General features: G+C 38.7%; 1 protein-coding gene across 15 annotated transcripts in view; it reads left to right on the forward strand.

The window, feature by feature from the left end:
- Window positions 1-14,894, forward strand: part of LOC135212752 (early endosome antigen 1-like) — a 278,033-nt gene that overhangs the window by 184,624 nt on the left and 78,515 nt on the right. For 14 of the 15 annotated variants that reach the window (XR_010313979.1, XR_010313978.1, XM_064246495.1 and 11 more), the window contains one exon: window positions 2,162-2,233. The exons of the other annotated variant lie outside the window; for it this stretch is intronic. Coding sequence is in view for 12 of the 14 variants with exons in the window: in XM_064246495.1 (XP_064102565.1) it covers window positions 2,162-2,233 (72 nt within the window). In the remaining 2 variants the exon portion in view is untranslated. The remainder of the gene's footprint in view (window positions 1-2,161; window positions 2,234-14,894) is intronic. 15 annotated transcript variants of the gene reach the window in all.

The following is a 14,894-nucleotide window of genomic DNA, read 5'->3' on the forward strand; positions in this document are numbered from 1 at the left end:
CTTCAATATTACATTGTCAAAAATCATGTAGGCAGTCCCCAGGTTACGACAGGTTCGGCTTACGACGTTCCGAGGTTAAGGCGCTTTTCAATTATATTCATCAGAAATTATTTCCAGGGTTACGACGCCTACAACACTGATCTGGCAGAAGAACTATGACACCAAAAATGCAGAATAATCAATATTTAAAGGTTTTTCTGATGGAAAATGCAATAAGAATGCAGTTTACATAGTTTTGAATGCACCCAAGACATTAAAAGTGAGGTTTTCTTAGGATTTTTGATGATGTTCTGGCTTACGACGATTTTCGGGTTACAGCGCGTCTCAGGAACGGAACCCTTATCGTAACCCGGGGACTGTGTATATTCTTTAGTCACAGCTTGGGACTGTAAACATCAACAAAAAATTATGCATTACATATTACAAGCCAATTTACAAACCAATCAAGATATGAATGGCTGTCAGGTGGATGACTGTACTCCAAGATCGAGGTGTAGTGAAACGAGTAAAAATAATTGTGTACTGGCATACTGGCAGTGTCACACGTATGCTGCAACAGATCTTGAATTCAAGTTGGTAAGAAATGTATTTCTAAATATACTGATTGAGATTGAAATGAGTTAACTCTTGTTCACTTGTGATATTATTTAACAAAAAGAAAAATAAGTTATGGCAAAATGTTCATCATCAGTGTCACTATCCATTATAGGAAATATTTAATTCCAGACAGCATATTTAGTGAATAAATATTTTAAAAAGTTATGATTGTTTAACATAGTTGTTTCTTGTCAAATGCCCTTGAAATATACAGAATGAATGCAAACTTATGCAGCTTGTATATATTTAATATAATTTTCATTCACTTTTTGAGATCACTGACAATCTTAATGAAACAAAGCATTTCATGTTTTTAGTGATGATTTAAAATAAATCTTTGAAGCAAACTAACCCATATAAGAGAATATGGTTTTTAATTGGAATCTGAACAGTTGTTCTCTCAAGTTACACATAGTTACAACACTGTTGAATGTATGACTGAATTTTGATCCATGTAGTTGGCATTTAATCCATGTCATAAATGAAGAGGTACATTTAAAGATTAACCTACATGGGGTTAATCCTGTCGCAGACATCCATGTTTGATGCTAATGGACGTTTCATAACACAATGTGTTGTGCTAAGTGCTGCTGTACAGTATATTGATTTTTTCCTCGACAACTGATTCTTGCCATTATTGTGACCATGTCAGTCCTGCTATTGTTGACATCACTATGGAACTTGACTCCTGTGTTTGGTGTGTCATACTTGCTCTCTTGTGTCATTTCCACACACAAAAGTAGATATGTATAACAGTCTTTAATGGGATGTCAATTTCCAGTAATGATTTTTTATGCAAGTTAAAGAAATAGAATCAGCAAACTTTAAGTTTTTCATTGTAAGCAAAAGGTTATGGTTTATGGTGTGCCGTGAATTCAGGAATTAATTGCTCAAACTGACTGGTATGTGCAGGTAAGTCTGCTTATTATAATAATGTACATAGGGTTTGACTTTTTGTTGGCATTTTACTCTTAACTGCATTTGAAATTTAATAGAATGGAGATAATTTTTTAATAAACAGAATCGTACAATCTTCCTCCTGCCTAAGATGCTTTCCATAGGAGGAGGAATTATAAGTCTGTATACATATGTACATGTTATCCTATTTTTTTTTCTTTTTAATAAAAACATGGGTTTCTTTACAAAGTTATGGCTATTTGCAGGTTATAGTACAGGGTGCAGTTTTTAATGTTTTATCAGATATGGATATTCTTTGTCTCAAGGCTTCCCATGAAATATGGTGAAGCATTCTATCACTTAAATATAGTATTTCTTTTCTGAATTATTTAGATAACATTTTTTACATTGCAGCTTAATTTGTGTCGGTCTGTCACGTTAATTCTACTTTATATTGCCATTGATAGTATTATGTATGTATTGTTCTGAGCATTTTAGTTTTATTAAATGCATTTTCTTTTGATGGACAGCACTGGTTCCATGCAACGTAATAACACCATACGAACAACATCATCTTTTGATGGACAGTCACTCTGGCAATAAAACATTTCTTTTGTTTATTGATTTTTAGTGCTTATCATGTAGCAGGAACACTTTTTATTTGCAGAATGCACGGGTTTGCTGATACTCTCAGTGCAAATAATAGATATATTGCTTTATTCAACATGCTGAAGATTACGTATGTACTGGAATTGAGAGTGACTATTTACGTCTTGTGATATTTTCTTTAACCTCCTTGACATACTGTTATCCTTAACAATCTGTGACTAACTTTTCTGGTGATTTACACATTTGGTAGATTAATCTTTAAGCAGCTAATATATAAAATTTTACTGCTCAACATGGTAAAAGTTAAGTTTCAAGACATTATTAATATTAGAACCCAGTATGATGGTGGAATATTTTGTCATTTTGTATGCTTGGATATGCTATGGAAATTTGATTGTGGATCTCAAAAACATTGGAGTCTGACTAACACCGTGTGGTTTACCTTTGTTAGTATATCTAGTTGGATACCGGAAGTGTGTTTTGATGATTGCCATATACTACTTTCATAACCTATGTGTTTCTACCCGAGTATGTCAAGAGAAACCTTAATTCACCCTTTCATTTCCCATGTTTGTTGTCCATCAGTCCTGACAAGAATGTTATTCATTCATTTTCTGTTTGTTCCAATCATTATAATTACTATATGGTAATGTTGTAAGTGCTATACAATGGTAGATAATACCTAAATTCCATATTCTCAAGTATTTATTCCATTTTCTTGAATTTTTATTCAAGATCCTTGTTCCTCTCTTCTGCAATGACTTAAACACTCAACAATCAAGCATTGTAAAATTATGGGCTGAGCAAAGTCATTTGAACAAAGCAATGGAATTGAAATGGTATGGTATATGTATTATTATTATTTTTTTTATTAAAGATAGTAGTATTACTATTACTGTATTACAAGCAACAATGCAACCCTAGCTGGAAAGGAAGAACGATACAAGCCAAAGGGTTCCGGTAGGGGGAGCAGCCCAGTTTAGAGGAAGAAGCTGAGAATTAATAAAAAAAAAAACTTCATAAGAGAATTAACAAAGAAAATAAATAAGACATATAACAAAGAATGTATGATAAATATTAAATAAAAGGTTTTCAACTTTTGAAGTTCCAGTGGTTCAACTACTATTTATGAGGCTCTTTCCATAACTTTGTCACAGTAAGACTGTTAGAATGGATTGCCAATCTAGAATTAGGTTATGTATGGTATAGCCTGTGAGGATTTAAATGCAAAGAGTGATCAAAAACTTGTAAAATGTTATGCTATACAAGATACAAATTGAGCTAATTGAACAGCAGTGGTGGAGATTATTGTAAGATCAGGCTATTTTATGAAACTCTTCTGTTCAGCAATTTAAGATGCAAGTCAACTGTGGAAGACCAAATAGGTACAATATATAATACAATTCATAATAAAAATATTTAAAAGGTATTCTTAGTACTGTAAACATGGAGAGTGGCAGTAAAGATTGATGAAGACAAAAATGAATTGGTGGGGATGATAAAGGGTGATTGATATCCTAATATATTTTTACTGTATGGTGAATTTATGGGTGGTGTGAGTCTAGGTGGCAGGTAACAAGAGTAGGAAAGCTGCAAATGTGGTTCATGACAAAAGGGGACTAAGTATCATTGCTGCATAGAAAAAAAGCCCTCACGTCAGACAAGTAAAGGCATCTCAAGAGAGACTGAAATCACTTTGTGTATCGCAAAGTCAAACTAATACTGACAATGGTAACGTTAAGGAAATGTATAACAGGATTAAAAAAAAGCTGGTCCAAGCACGAGCTTTTTGTCCCACAATTGGATTTTAAGGAAAACTTTGGATCGCGTCATGATTAGCAAATGTACTATTTTTCAAGACAATATTATACTGCTTTGATTTTTGTATATGTATATATGTGTATGTTTGTATGTGTATATGTATATGTATATATAAATCAAATTGGTATAATATTGTCTTGAAAAATAGTGGTTTCACTAATCTTGACATGATCTAAAACTTTATTAATGACATACGTAATAAGTAGCTCATGGCATTCAACAATAAATATTTTCTGCTAAAAAATCAGCCAAGTCAGAATTCTTGTGCACTTTACATGATCTTACAGTTGTATCAAAGAAATATCTAATATTAAATAACCCCTGGAATAGTCATTTGTGAACTTAGGGAAATTATTGAACTCTGTTTGACAGAGTAAGCTGTGACTCAGTAATTTTTATTTCAAGTTTGTATAACTGGGCTTATGATGAAATAAACAGAAGCAAACTTTTTCTGATAGTATTGAAAAAATTTGGTTGTAATCCAAACCATTAAATATAGTGACATCATTCCACATGGCCTACAGTATCTCATGAAGGAAGAATATGTCATACGTGTATTGTGGCATTAGGTAAGGATGTGTGGAAGCACCAGTCATACTTAACAAATGTTTTTCATCCTTGTTATACTCTCCACTTGAGCACAATGATGATGGGTGTTTGTTACATTTTAGAAAGGACGAAGATTCTTTGTCATTTCAAGATTAGACAAAAATGATTCTCTCTAACAAACAGCAAGAACTGCTGCTATCTTGTAAGTCAGGTGGACTTTTTCTCTTCATTCAAACTAAGATCTAGCAAAGGGTAGACTCAAGATAGAAAAAATATGAAAATTCATCAACTCATTTTATAAAAAAAATCCTTTAGAGGACTATATTGTCAAGTATGCTTTTGTTTTCTTTACTGATGATGCTGCTGTTGGTTGCACATTCATACTACATACTACACTGTATCATACATATAGGCTGTTTATCAAGTAATCAGATGCATGTGAAACATGTAGCCTCTAGATTTTAAAAAACTGTTAAGCAGCCAGGAGTAAATCAGTTACGGATTTTTGACCGAATAAGGAGTTGACTGAAAATTTTTAGATTTTGTAATTTGAATCAAATTACAGTGCTTTTATACCAATTTCAGAACAGTAATTTGATTTGAAGATATTTGCGTTTGAATTTACCATTGACCGAGTACTGTACCAGGTTAAAATACAGCTTAGCATACGCAAACATACCAGTATAAAAGACAGTGACTATGGTCATGGCTAAGGATTTGTTTTTAAGGACTTTGTGAAAGATATACTATTAATTCACTCCTGTTTTTATTATATTCACCTCTAAAGTAACTAGTAAAGGTGAGTTCTAATGTATTTCCTATAATACTGCTTAACACATTGCAGAGTATGGCTGTTATAACAGCTTCCTAAGGTATATAGTAATTACTTTTCATATAAAGATCAAGGAACACTGCAAAAAGGTAACCCCTTTTAAAGTGCAAGTTGTTCACACGCCATGAGCATAATGACTTGTTTGAGCCATTTTGCTTGAAGAATCAAATCTGTGGTTGCATTTATGTATGCTTGATAACAATATTAAAGCAGACTAAAATGATCTGTAGAGATTTTTTTTCATTCTCATCATACCCAAAAAATACTTAAATAGGATTAAAGATCATGTTTTATTTATCATCAGTTACCTGATAATATAATTAAAATGTCATTTGGGGCATTAAGTAGATTTCCCATATTGTACACTGTAAATATGTTTTGATTCCTTCTTTACTTCAAGTGCTTGATTCTGCATGTTGAGCTGAGGTCAGGTTCGTGGTGCTGTGTGTAGAATGCAGACAGAGGTAGACTGCTTAGATGTGAGTTAATTTTAGAAGCAGGTTGACTGCCAAAAGAGGAGGAATGTAGCTGTACTTGTAATCTCTTCCCATTATTGGGAAGAAAATTTTGGCATCATGTTGCAAGAAGGTACGAGAAACTTTAGACAGATAAACCATATAAATTTAATTCCCATTACCGGATATAAGGATCACTTCGTTTTTCTTGTACATATTTGGATCTGAGGCTTTGTACTGACAAGCATATCCCAAAAGCATGAAGAATTCGAGAAGTTCAGAGGGCATTTTGGCTATCACATTTATATACATACATATCTAGTAAAAAGTGACCAGTAGATTCTATGTATGTTTTAATATTAGTTTATAATTATATCCACTGTCTTCCAGCATAACTTTAGTAACTTGACGAAGCTAAGTTCATCATTGTAGGAGTTTTGGTTCTACTTTACATGCACTTTAAACACTGTACTCTATCATTTGGCACTTGCATTGTCTGTTTTGTAACCCAGTGTGAATAGGTGTTGACCAAGATTTCTGATGCATGAAGAAAACTGGGTCTGATTTTATCAGGGGGAAAGGAGTGACGGGGTAACAGATTCATTCACATGACTCAGGAAAATGTATTTTTGTGTTTTTAGTGGTGGATAAGACTTTTCATTCTGTAGGGGATGCAAATGAGATTGAGATAGGAGAAAGTTCCTTATATGTTATTTCTTTGATGCCAGTACGTATATTAGTATATACGGAATTGTTTCTCAAGAATGGCAAAAAGGATTTTAGTTCTATATCTTTCAGCATATATAATAAAGATGTAAATACAGAAAATTTGTTAAAAATAATCACTGCTAACATCAGAACAAAGGTGGGAAAAGTAGGGAAGTGCTCAAGATGCCAGTTAGAACAACTATGAAATGTGTGTGTTCAGGAGGTAAGTTATTATATAAATTTAGGTTAAATACAAGTGAGCCAAGAAAATCAGTAGGCTTACTGTTCAAAAATGAATGAGTGAAAGAGGTTATAGAAGTGGTTCAAATGTGATATAGAGAATTAATGAGGATTAAGATGACCTTTGGAGAAGGTAATGCATGTATTCTTGGTTTACTCATCACACTTCTGAAGAAACAATTTTGGGAAGGATTATCAGATGTGTGGACAGAAGTGCCAGTTATAGGGGATACTGATAGGACCATGAATAACCTTGTAGGAATGGCAGAATTGGTGTTTAAACTATGATGGGAAGCTATAGCTTGAGAACAAGGAAACAAAGAGATCAGGGTTTGGAAGTAGAATGTTGATATGTGTATATTTGCTATAGACAGCGAAACTACTGGATCGAATTGAAGTCAGACAATTTATGTAGATTTCATAGGGATGGTTTTACCCGGGTCGTTTTGATCCAGATATCCGGCAATGCTAACTTCTTTATTATTATTGTAGAGAAAAATAGAAGCATCATTTTGATAGAATTTTTCACGAGGGTTCTAAATGTTCCAAATGTGCTCTTACTTTTCTTTTGCGATGAAAAATACTGATGATATGGGGTGGTTGTTTAAACCAGGTAGTACTATTTTATATCCAAATATCTGGCTATTGTAACTTCTTTAATATTAGTTGTAGGGGGAAAAAATATATTATTCTGCGAGAACTTTTTAAGAGGATTCCAAATATGCTCTTACTTTTCTTTTAAAATGAAAAATACCAATGATATGGTTCAAACAATGCCAGCCTACAGAGTGCCCTCTGCCAGTTTTATTTAATGGCATTGTTCATCAGTACTATCTTCTTATCAGACTGAATCAGCCTATACTCGCTACATCCAGCGATGTGATGGTAGAGCAGGGAAGAGCATGGAGACATGGAGACGTACATCCATCTCTGAGCTCTACCATCCTTAAATGCCGACTTACTGTAGGCAAATTTTTGCAAGTTTTTGATAAATATAGATTGGGTTTAATTTTAATAGTTTATTAATTTACTGTAATAATTAGAACTTGCTTTTCAATGCTTTTATTATGTTAGCAACACGTTTTATTTTATGCCTACCCACTTTCACTACGTTCTACTTACTATTTACCTAGGTAGCCTAGGAGCTTGGTCAACAATCAGTTGGACACAGGGTAGTTTTCTTTATACTGTATATTACACATTTAAAATTACTTAAAATATACGTTTGAACATGATATCTATTTAACTTTGAACTTTAGTTGTAATTTACATGTAATGTATTGTATAAAAAGGCAAGGTTAGGTAATAACTGATGGTCAAGAACGGATTATCCATTTTCAGTTATTTCTTATGGGAAAACTTGATTCAGTTCTCGAAATAATCGAATTTCGACGCTCCTTCTGGAACGAATTATCGTCGAGAACTGAGGCTCTACTGTATATATATATATATATATATATATATAATCTATATATATTGTTATATATCTATATACATAGGTATATATATTATTATATAAATATGTACTATCGTCTATATATATATAGTTATATTAATATATTATATACATAATAATATATATATATATATTATAATATCTATATATATATGTATATATATATATTATATATAATATATGTATTATTATATAATTATATATATATATATATATATATATATATATATATTATAATATATATATTATGTAGGACCGACCCTGGGTCGCGTGGATTCTTTAAGTTTACTGTGGGTCATGCAGAAATCAAACGCTCAGTGATTAATTTAACACCGGTCTTATATTCTAATGAATTTACACAAGGGCCCGAGTGAAATGAACTTAATATCTATAGTACCGGCGGGATTGAGACCGAGCGAGGAACCGGCAGAGGGCACGAGGGGGAAACGGCACTTCCACCCATTTGCTTGACCGACGGCTAACTGCCTTCCTCAAGGGGGAACCTTGGCATTCTCTCTCCTCTACTCCCCCACAACTCCCGATATATTCCCTCCCGTATGTGATTGGCTGCGGCACCTCTCCTTAGGCCTATTGACCAATGGGTGCCAATATAGGTGACGCTAAAGAACCAACGAACTTTTGGGGGGGTATGTTTGGGGGGAGGTGACACTTTCTTCATCTGAGAGAGAATGACCGTTAACGACCTCATGGCGTCTTGTAAGATGTTCCGATATTCTAGGGAAGTTGTTTATAAGCCCTCTAGAATGGCTTATCACTCCCTCCCCAAACTTCTTTGCGTCCTCGCAAAGCTATAGTCTCCGCCTTGTCCCATCTCGAGTCTCTTTCCTCAAGGTACTGATTTATCTAAATTCAAATTAACTATCTTAAAGGGGGCCATTTGACGTGTGTACAAACTAAAGGTTACAAGTAAATTGAACACGTCTTACAACAACATAAGATCTTTATAAAAAAAAATTAAGAACAATCACTCTTTCCTGGAACAGATCAAAATAAAAAAAAAAGAAATCATTCATAACCAAAACAAAATGGTGAAAACAAAAAGACAGAAAATTTTACACATTCAGCCACTGCCCTTGGCAATCACGACACATGGCATCCATTTTTAATGACATTGTATCACGTTAATCTATTAAATTCTTCAAAATAACAAAAACATAATTTAAACATACACAGAACAAAAATAATGCAATGGAATTTTACGGAAATAAAAAAAATCTTCCTGGAACATCAATGTGCATTTACTACTATCACATAAAAAAAAAATCAAAAAATAACTAAAGAACCATAGAAATAAATTTGGAAATTCAGGCACAAACAAACAAAAATTTCATCATCTGTGAAAATTAAAAAAAACTTTACAAGCATTAGTGTAATTTATGAAAGATAAAATAGGATGGAATCGGTGTTGCGACAAATTTAACACAAATAAAAAACAACAAATCAAAAGAATAAAATAACGTACATAAGCAACATAACCACATCAAAACAAAATTACACATAAGAATATGATTCACAGGTAATAACATTTGTTCTGAAAATAATTTGGACAAGCTATATCAAACAACATAAATTCGTGACACATTACAATCTGATCGAGATAACAAGAAATAAAAAATAAAAAAAAATAAACAACTGGTATGATTCTGAATCCTAGGCAAAGACGTGGGTTGGCATTTACAGACTCTGTTCACTGACCCCTTTCATTTACTTTGCAACAGCATTTACGTATGACATAGGCTCGGGAGCTCGGTCTTGTGCTCTCGGTGGGGCGCCCACTTGCGCTCCGGTATTTTTTTCTGGCTCGTCTCCCAGGTACCCGGCCAACCCCGGGTACGGGGGTACTGGTTTATTGGTGTAAAACACTACGCTGTCCTCGAGCACTGGACGTAAGTGCGACAGGTGGTGCTCGCTCACAGCCCCTGTGCGAATATGCTGAATCACAGCAGAGGAGTGTTTGATCTCCTTCACACGATACGGTCCCATATATGACGGTTCGAGCTTGTGTTTCGACATTTGCATTTTCTTCAAGTAGATTCGATCTCCAACCTGTATTGGGGAATCGTGAGCTCGGAACCGTCTGTCGTACCGCAAGCGGTACTTTTCGTTTGCCCTCAACAGCAGACGTTGCGTAGCTTGGAACACACGTCGGGTCGCGTTACAAAACCACACCCGGTACTGTTCCACCGTATAAAGGGGCATCTGTTGAGGGTCCAAGACCACCGAATACGGCAGTCGGATGTCTTGTCCATACATCAAAAAGAAGGGTGTGTCCCTAATCGAGCTGTTATATGTGGCATTAATAGCCATCTCAGCTGTCTGCAACAGAGACGGCCAGGAAGTCGGATTATCCCCGATGAGATATTTTAAGATGTTGACTACCTCTCTGTTGTGAGACTCAACGAGTCCGTTAGCAGACGGCCGATAAGCCGCGATGGTAACGTGATCTACTTGTAAGAGGGCCGTAAACTCGCGAATTAGTTCATTTACGAACTCACGGCCGTTGTCCGACACTAGTATTCTGGGACACCCGAATCGATTTGCTAGGGAATGCAACGCTTTAGCCATTTCCTTTGCCGATTTGTCTATCATTGCGCGCACGTGTGAAGCGCGTGAACAAATACACAAATATATCTAGGTTGTCCTTGCACTGAAGGTAGTGGTCCTACCACATCCATATGCACTCTATCCCACTTCACCGGCACCACAGGCCATAATCGGGCCTTCGGAATCACTGTTCTGTGCTTTTTCATCATGTTGCATACATTACAATTACTTACAAATCTAGTTATATCCCTACGCATGCCAACCCAAAAGAAATGTTCACGGGCTCTTCTAAGAGATCTTTCTATACCTACATGCCCAGCATAAGGGCTGACATGAATCATGTGTATGGCTCTCTCTACTAAGGCTCGAGGAAGAACGACTCGGGCTCGGACATCTCCGGGCCTTTTTTCATATTTACACAACAAGACGTCTCCCTCAATGAAGAAGGCGTCTTTTGACAGATGCACAGAACTCGGGAACTCGTTGCTCTCACCTTTCACACAAGCCTTGATCTGACTAATCCAAGCTTCAGACACCTGACTTTCAACCAATTCTCGCACACTCCAACCACAAAAATCAACCACACTTTCACTCTCCGGGCATTTATTCTGGAATCCCCCGGACGGAGTTCCACCTGCATTTAACCAGCTACCGCCTCGGGCATTCTCATCCACCTGAGAGTGCTTGCGAGATTCCCGTTTCCTGCGCGTCGCGTTTACGTTTGTTTGACTGTCATTGTTCGGAACTGTCGGAACGTTGCTGGCACTATCGCCTGCAGTGCCTGCGCCACCAACGTCACGAGGTTTCTTTTGTCGTTCTTCCTTGCGCCTTGCGGCACGAGTTGTTACTCGTATGATGTTCCTGGAGAGAGCATCAGCCACCCTATTACTTTTCCCTGGGATATGTTCAATCTTTATGATGTCAAACTCTAAAATTCGCTCGATCCATCGAGCTTGGCGATTTGTAATCTCGCTTTTCTTCAACAGATATGTTAATGGTTGATGATCTGTGAAAATCTTTATTTTGTGTCCCAACAAAAAATAACGGTCTCTCTCCAGCAACCATAAGACCGCCAAAGCCTCTCGATCGAAGGTACTATAATTTTTCTCTGCCCCTTTTAATGCGCGTGATGCAAAACAAACTGGTCTTTCATTACCTTCATCGTCAATCTGGGAGATTACTCCTCCTATCGCAATATCACTTGCGTCTGTGGTCACAAAAAAAGGGCGATCGAACCTCGGATAAGCCAAGAGTTCGTCGCTCATTAGTGCATCTTTTAATTTCTGAAAAGCTGCTTCCTCTTTCTCACCCCATTGGAAATCAAGTTGCTTCCTTAATGGAGTCTAACGGTCTCGCTATCTGTCCGAAGTTCCTAATGAACTTCAGATAGTAACCCGCGAGTCCGAGGAAGCTGGCTACATCTTTCACATGCTTTGGTCGTGGGAATTCTTTAATTGCTACAACTTTATCGGCACAAGGCTTAAGGCCTTCAGATGTTACTAGGTGACCCAAAAATTCTACTTCGGCCTGGAAAAACTTACATTTTTCTAAATTTATTTTCATACCATGACGCCTTAATGCTTCCAAAACTTGTATCAGGTTACCCATCATTACTCGTGAAAAATGAGCACGGGCGTTCTTTAATCCAAAGGGAAGGAAATTATATTCATATAGCTGATTATTCGCTATAAAGGCCGTTTTCTCTTTACTCTCATTATCAAGGGGTATTTGATGATAGCCAGACTTAAGATCCAATGTGGTGAAGAATTTACTCTCCCTTACTTTAAGCAAAAGTTCCTCGATCGAGGGCAATGGGTAGGCGTTGTCCTTGGTAACGGCATTCAATCGTCTATAATCAACACACAGCCTGAGAGCCATCTTTTTTCTTAACTAAACGATCGGAGAAGCCCAGGGAGACTCACTTTCCCGAATTATTCCCTGATCCAGCATCTGTTTTATCTTTTCCCCAATTACTTGTTCATGACAGGCAGGTGTTCTGTAAGGCTTACTTCGGATAGGGGGATGATCTCCTGTTTCTATTTTAAAAGGTAACTTATCTATTCTCCCTGGAGGCTCTTCTCCTATCGCCATCGTTTCTTGATATTCCCTTACTATTTCTAATACGCAACTATGATAATTCAAAGGTGTTGCTTTAACAGCTGTTTGCAATAATTTTCTAAGCCGAGTTTCGCTGTGACCTTGACTCTGGGTAGTCAAGGCCAACACTGCGTTATTGGCTTCTACAAGGGAACACACTTCCAATTCACATAGAGACTCGTTACTTAATTCTAATCTACTACTACTCACATTTACAAAAGGGACAGTTGCCTTGCCATCGACGATGGTAGCGACACCAGGCAACATAAAGTCTGCCTGCTTTCTATGGGGATTTATATACACCAACGTTCCCTCTTGCAGTTTCCTTGCCGGGACGAGGGGAAGGGAGTAGAGATAGGCGGGTGGGATCACCTCCCCCACCTCAGGGCTAGTGGGCACCACTCCCGTATCCCCCTTGGCGGCCAGGGCAATTCGGACAACTTCTTTTGTTTCCCCCAGTATGGAGACCCGTTGGTACTGTCCCTCTCCTACTGGCACCGCCACTTTCACCTCTCCTCCCCCTACCCCAAGGAGAAGCACTCGGTGCTTGCTCACGAACCCGATTCCCAGTATAATGGGAACGCCAGGGAGGTGGGTGGTAGGCACCACATAGAATTTGTGAGTGAACATTCGTCCACCGAGGGAGATAGTTTGCTGTACTCTTCTCTGCAACACGATGGTATGCCCACTGGCACTGTGCAACGTTAGATACCCTTTCGATGCCGAAATGGCGCCCGTCACTAAGTGTTCCTCGATCAAAGAGACACATGCCCCACTATCTAATAATGCGTTGTGGTTTTCCGTGCCTATTCCCACTTCTAGAATAGGTACAGCTCCATCTCCATCCTCGTGAGAGAGAGGGGCGGAGGGAGACGGGCGTCCAGCCTCTCCTACCGAAGCACTCACCCCGGGGCCAGGGGGAGCACCACGGGGCGGGGGTAGGTCCCTTCTTACTTGCTGGCTGGAGGTGGCATCGCTCCGACTGGGCCCTCTGTCGTTCCTCTGGTCGCGGCGGCCGCTGGCCCTTGGAGTGCCGGAGGGGGATTGTTCGTCGGCACTCGCTTTCCTCCCCTTCCTCGCGGCCTTCCCCTTCCTCTTGAGGGAGGGGGCCCGCGATTTGGTGCGACGCCGTTTTTTGTACACTGGCTGACCAGGTGATCAGCTGCACCGCACCCATAACAACCCCACTGTCCAAAGAAGGGGCATTGGGCGCGCCAGTGACCCCTACTCCCGCACTGCCAGCAGCGCCCCCTGGTCGTATCCACGCTCCCCCCTCCCTGGGCTCCCCTCTGACGCTTGGCACTAGGGCCAGCCCTGGAGTTGGATGGGGCGGGTAGGGCGCGTCTTCCTGTACCAGGACGGGCGGCGGCAGCTACGAAAGGGCGGGGAGCAGCCCCACTTCCTTCTTGTTCCTGCCGTGTGGTATCCACTAGCGATTGTATGGCTGGGATAGCATCTTCTAACGGCGCTTGTAGTCCTGCGTTTCCGTAGAGGATACCGATCACACCTGAGGGGAGGCCTTCTCCAATATATGCCTGCAGAAGGCATCTTTATCGTCTTCCGATCGAGCCAGTTCAGGTGCCAGACTATCATAGTCCTGTGACAGTCGGTCGACAAAAGAGGCCACAGTCTCCCCCACCCTCATCGTGGGGTGGTAGGCTGCCCATAACCTTCTTCGTTCACTTTCCCGGAGGCCAAAACGGCGGATCATTTTCTTTTTGAAATCGCTCCAATCTCCGAAAGAGCCATATTTCCCACCTACCATCCTACGCTGAGCGTCCCCGGTAATTTTCTGTTTGGCAAGCAATACTCTTTCCTCGTCCGTCCACCTTTCCGTAGCGAATTCCACATACGTTAAAAAGGCCTCTACGGAGAGGAAACCTTCTTTGGGCCGCGAACCGTCGAATTCCGGCACGTACCCTCCAAGGACTGGTAATTCTCTTACAGGACCTGGTCTTTTATCTGTGTGCGGAGGCGGAGGCGGTAACATACGTTCCGACGATGTGGTCCCATTGGTTACACTTTCACCGTTACTATTCGTGTTTCCCGACGGTCTGCTACACGGTCT

The sequence above is a fragment of the Macrobrachium nipponense genome, chromosome 41 (genome assembly GCF_015104395.2).
Source record: "Macrobrachium nipponense isolate FS-2020 chromosome 41, ASM1510439v2, whole genome shotgun sequence".
NCBI lineage: Eukaryota > Metazoa > Arthropoda > Malacostraca > Decapoda > Palaemonidae > Macrobrachium > Macrobrachium nipponense.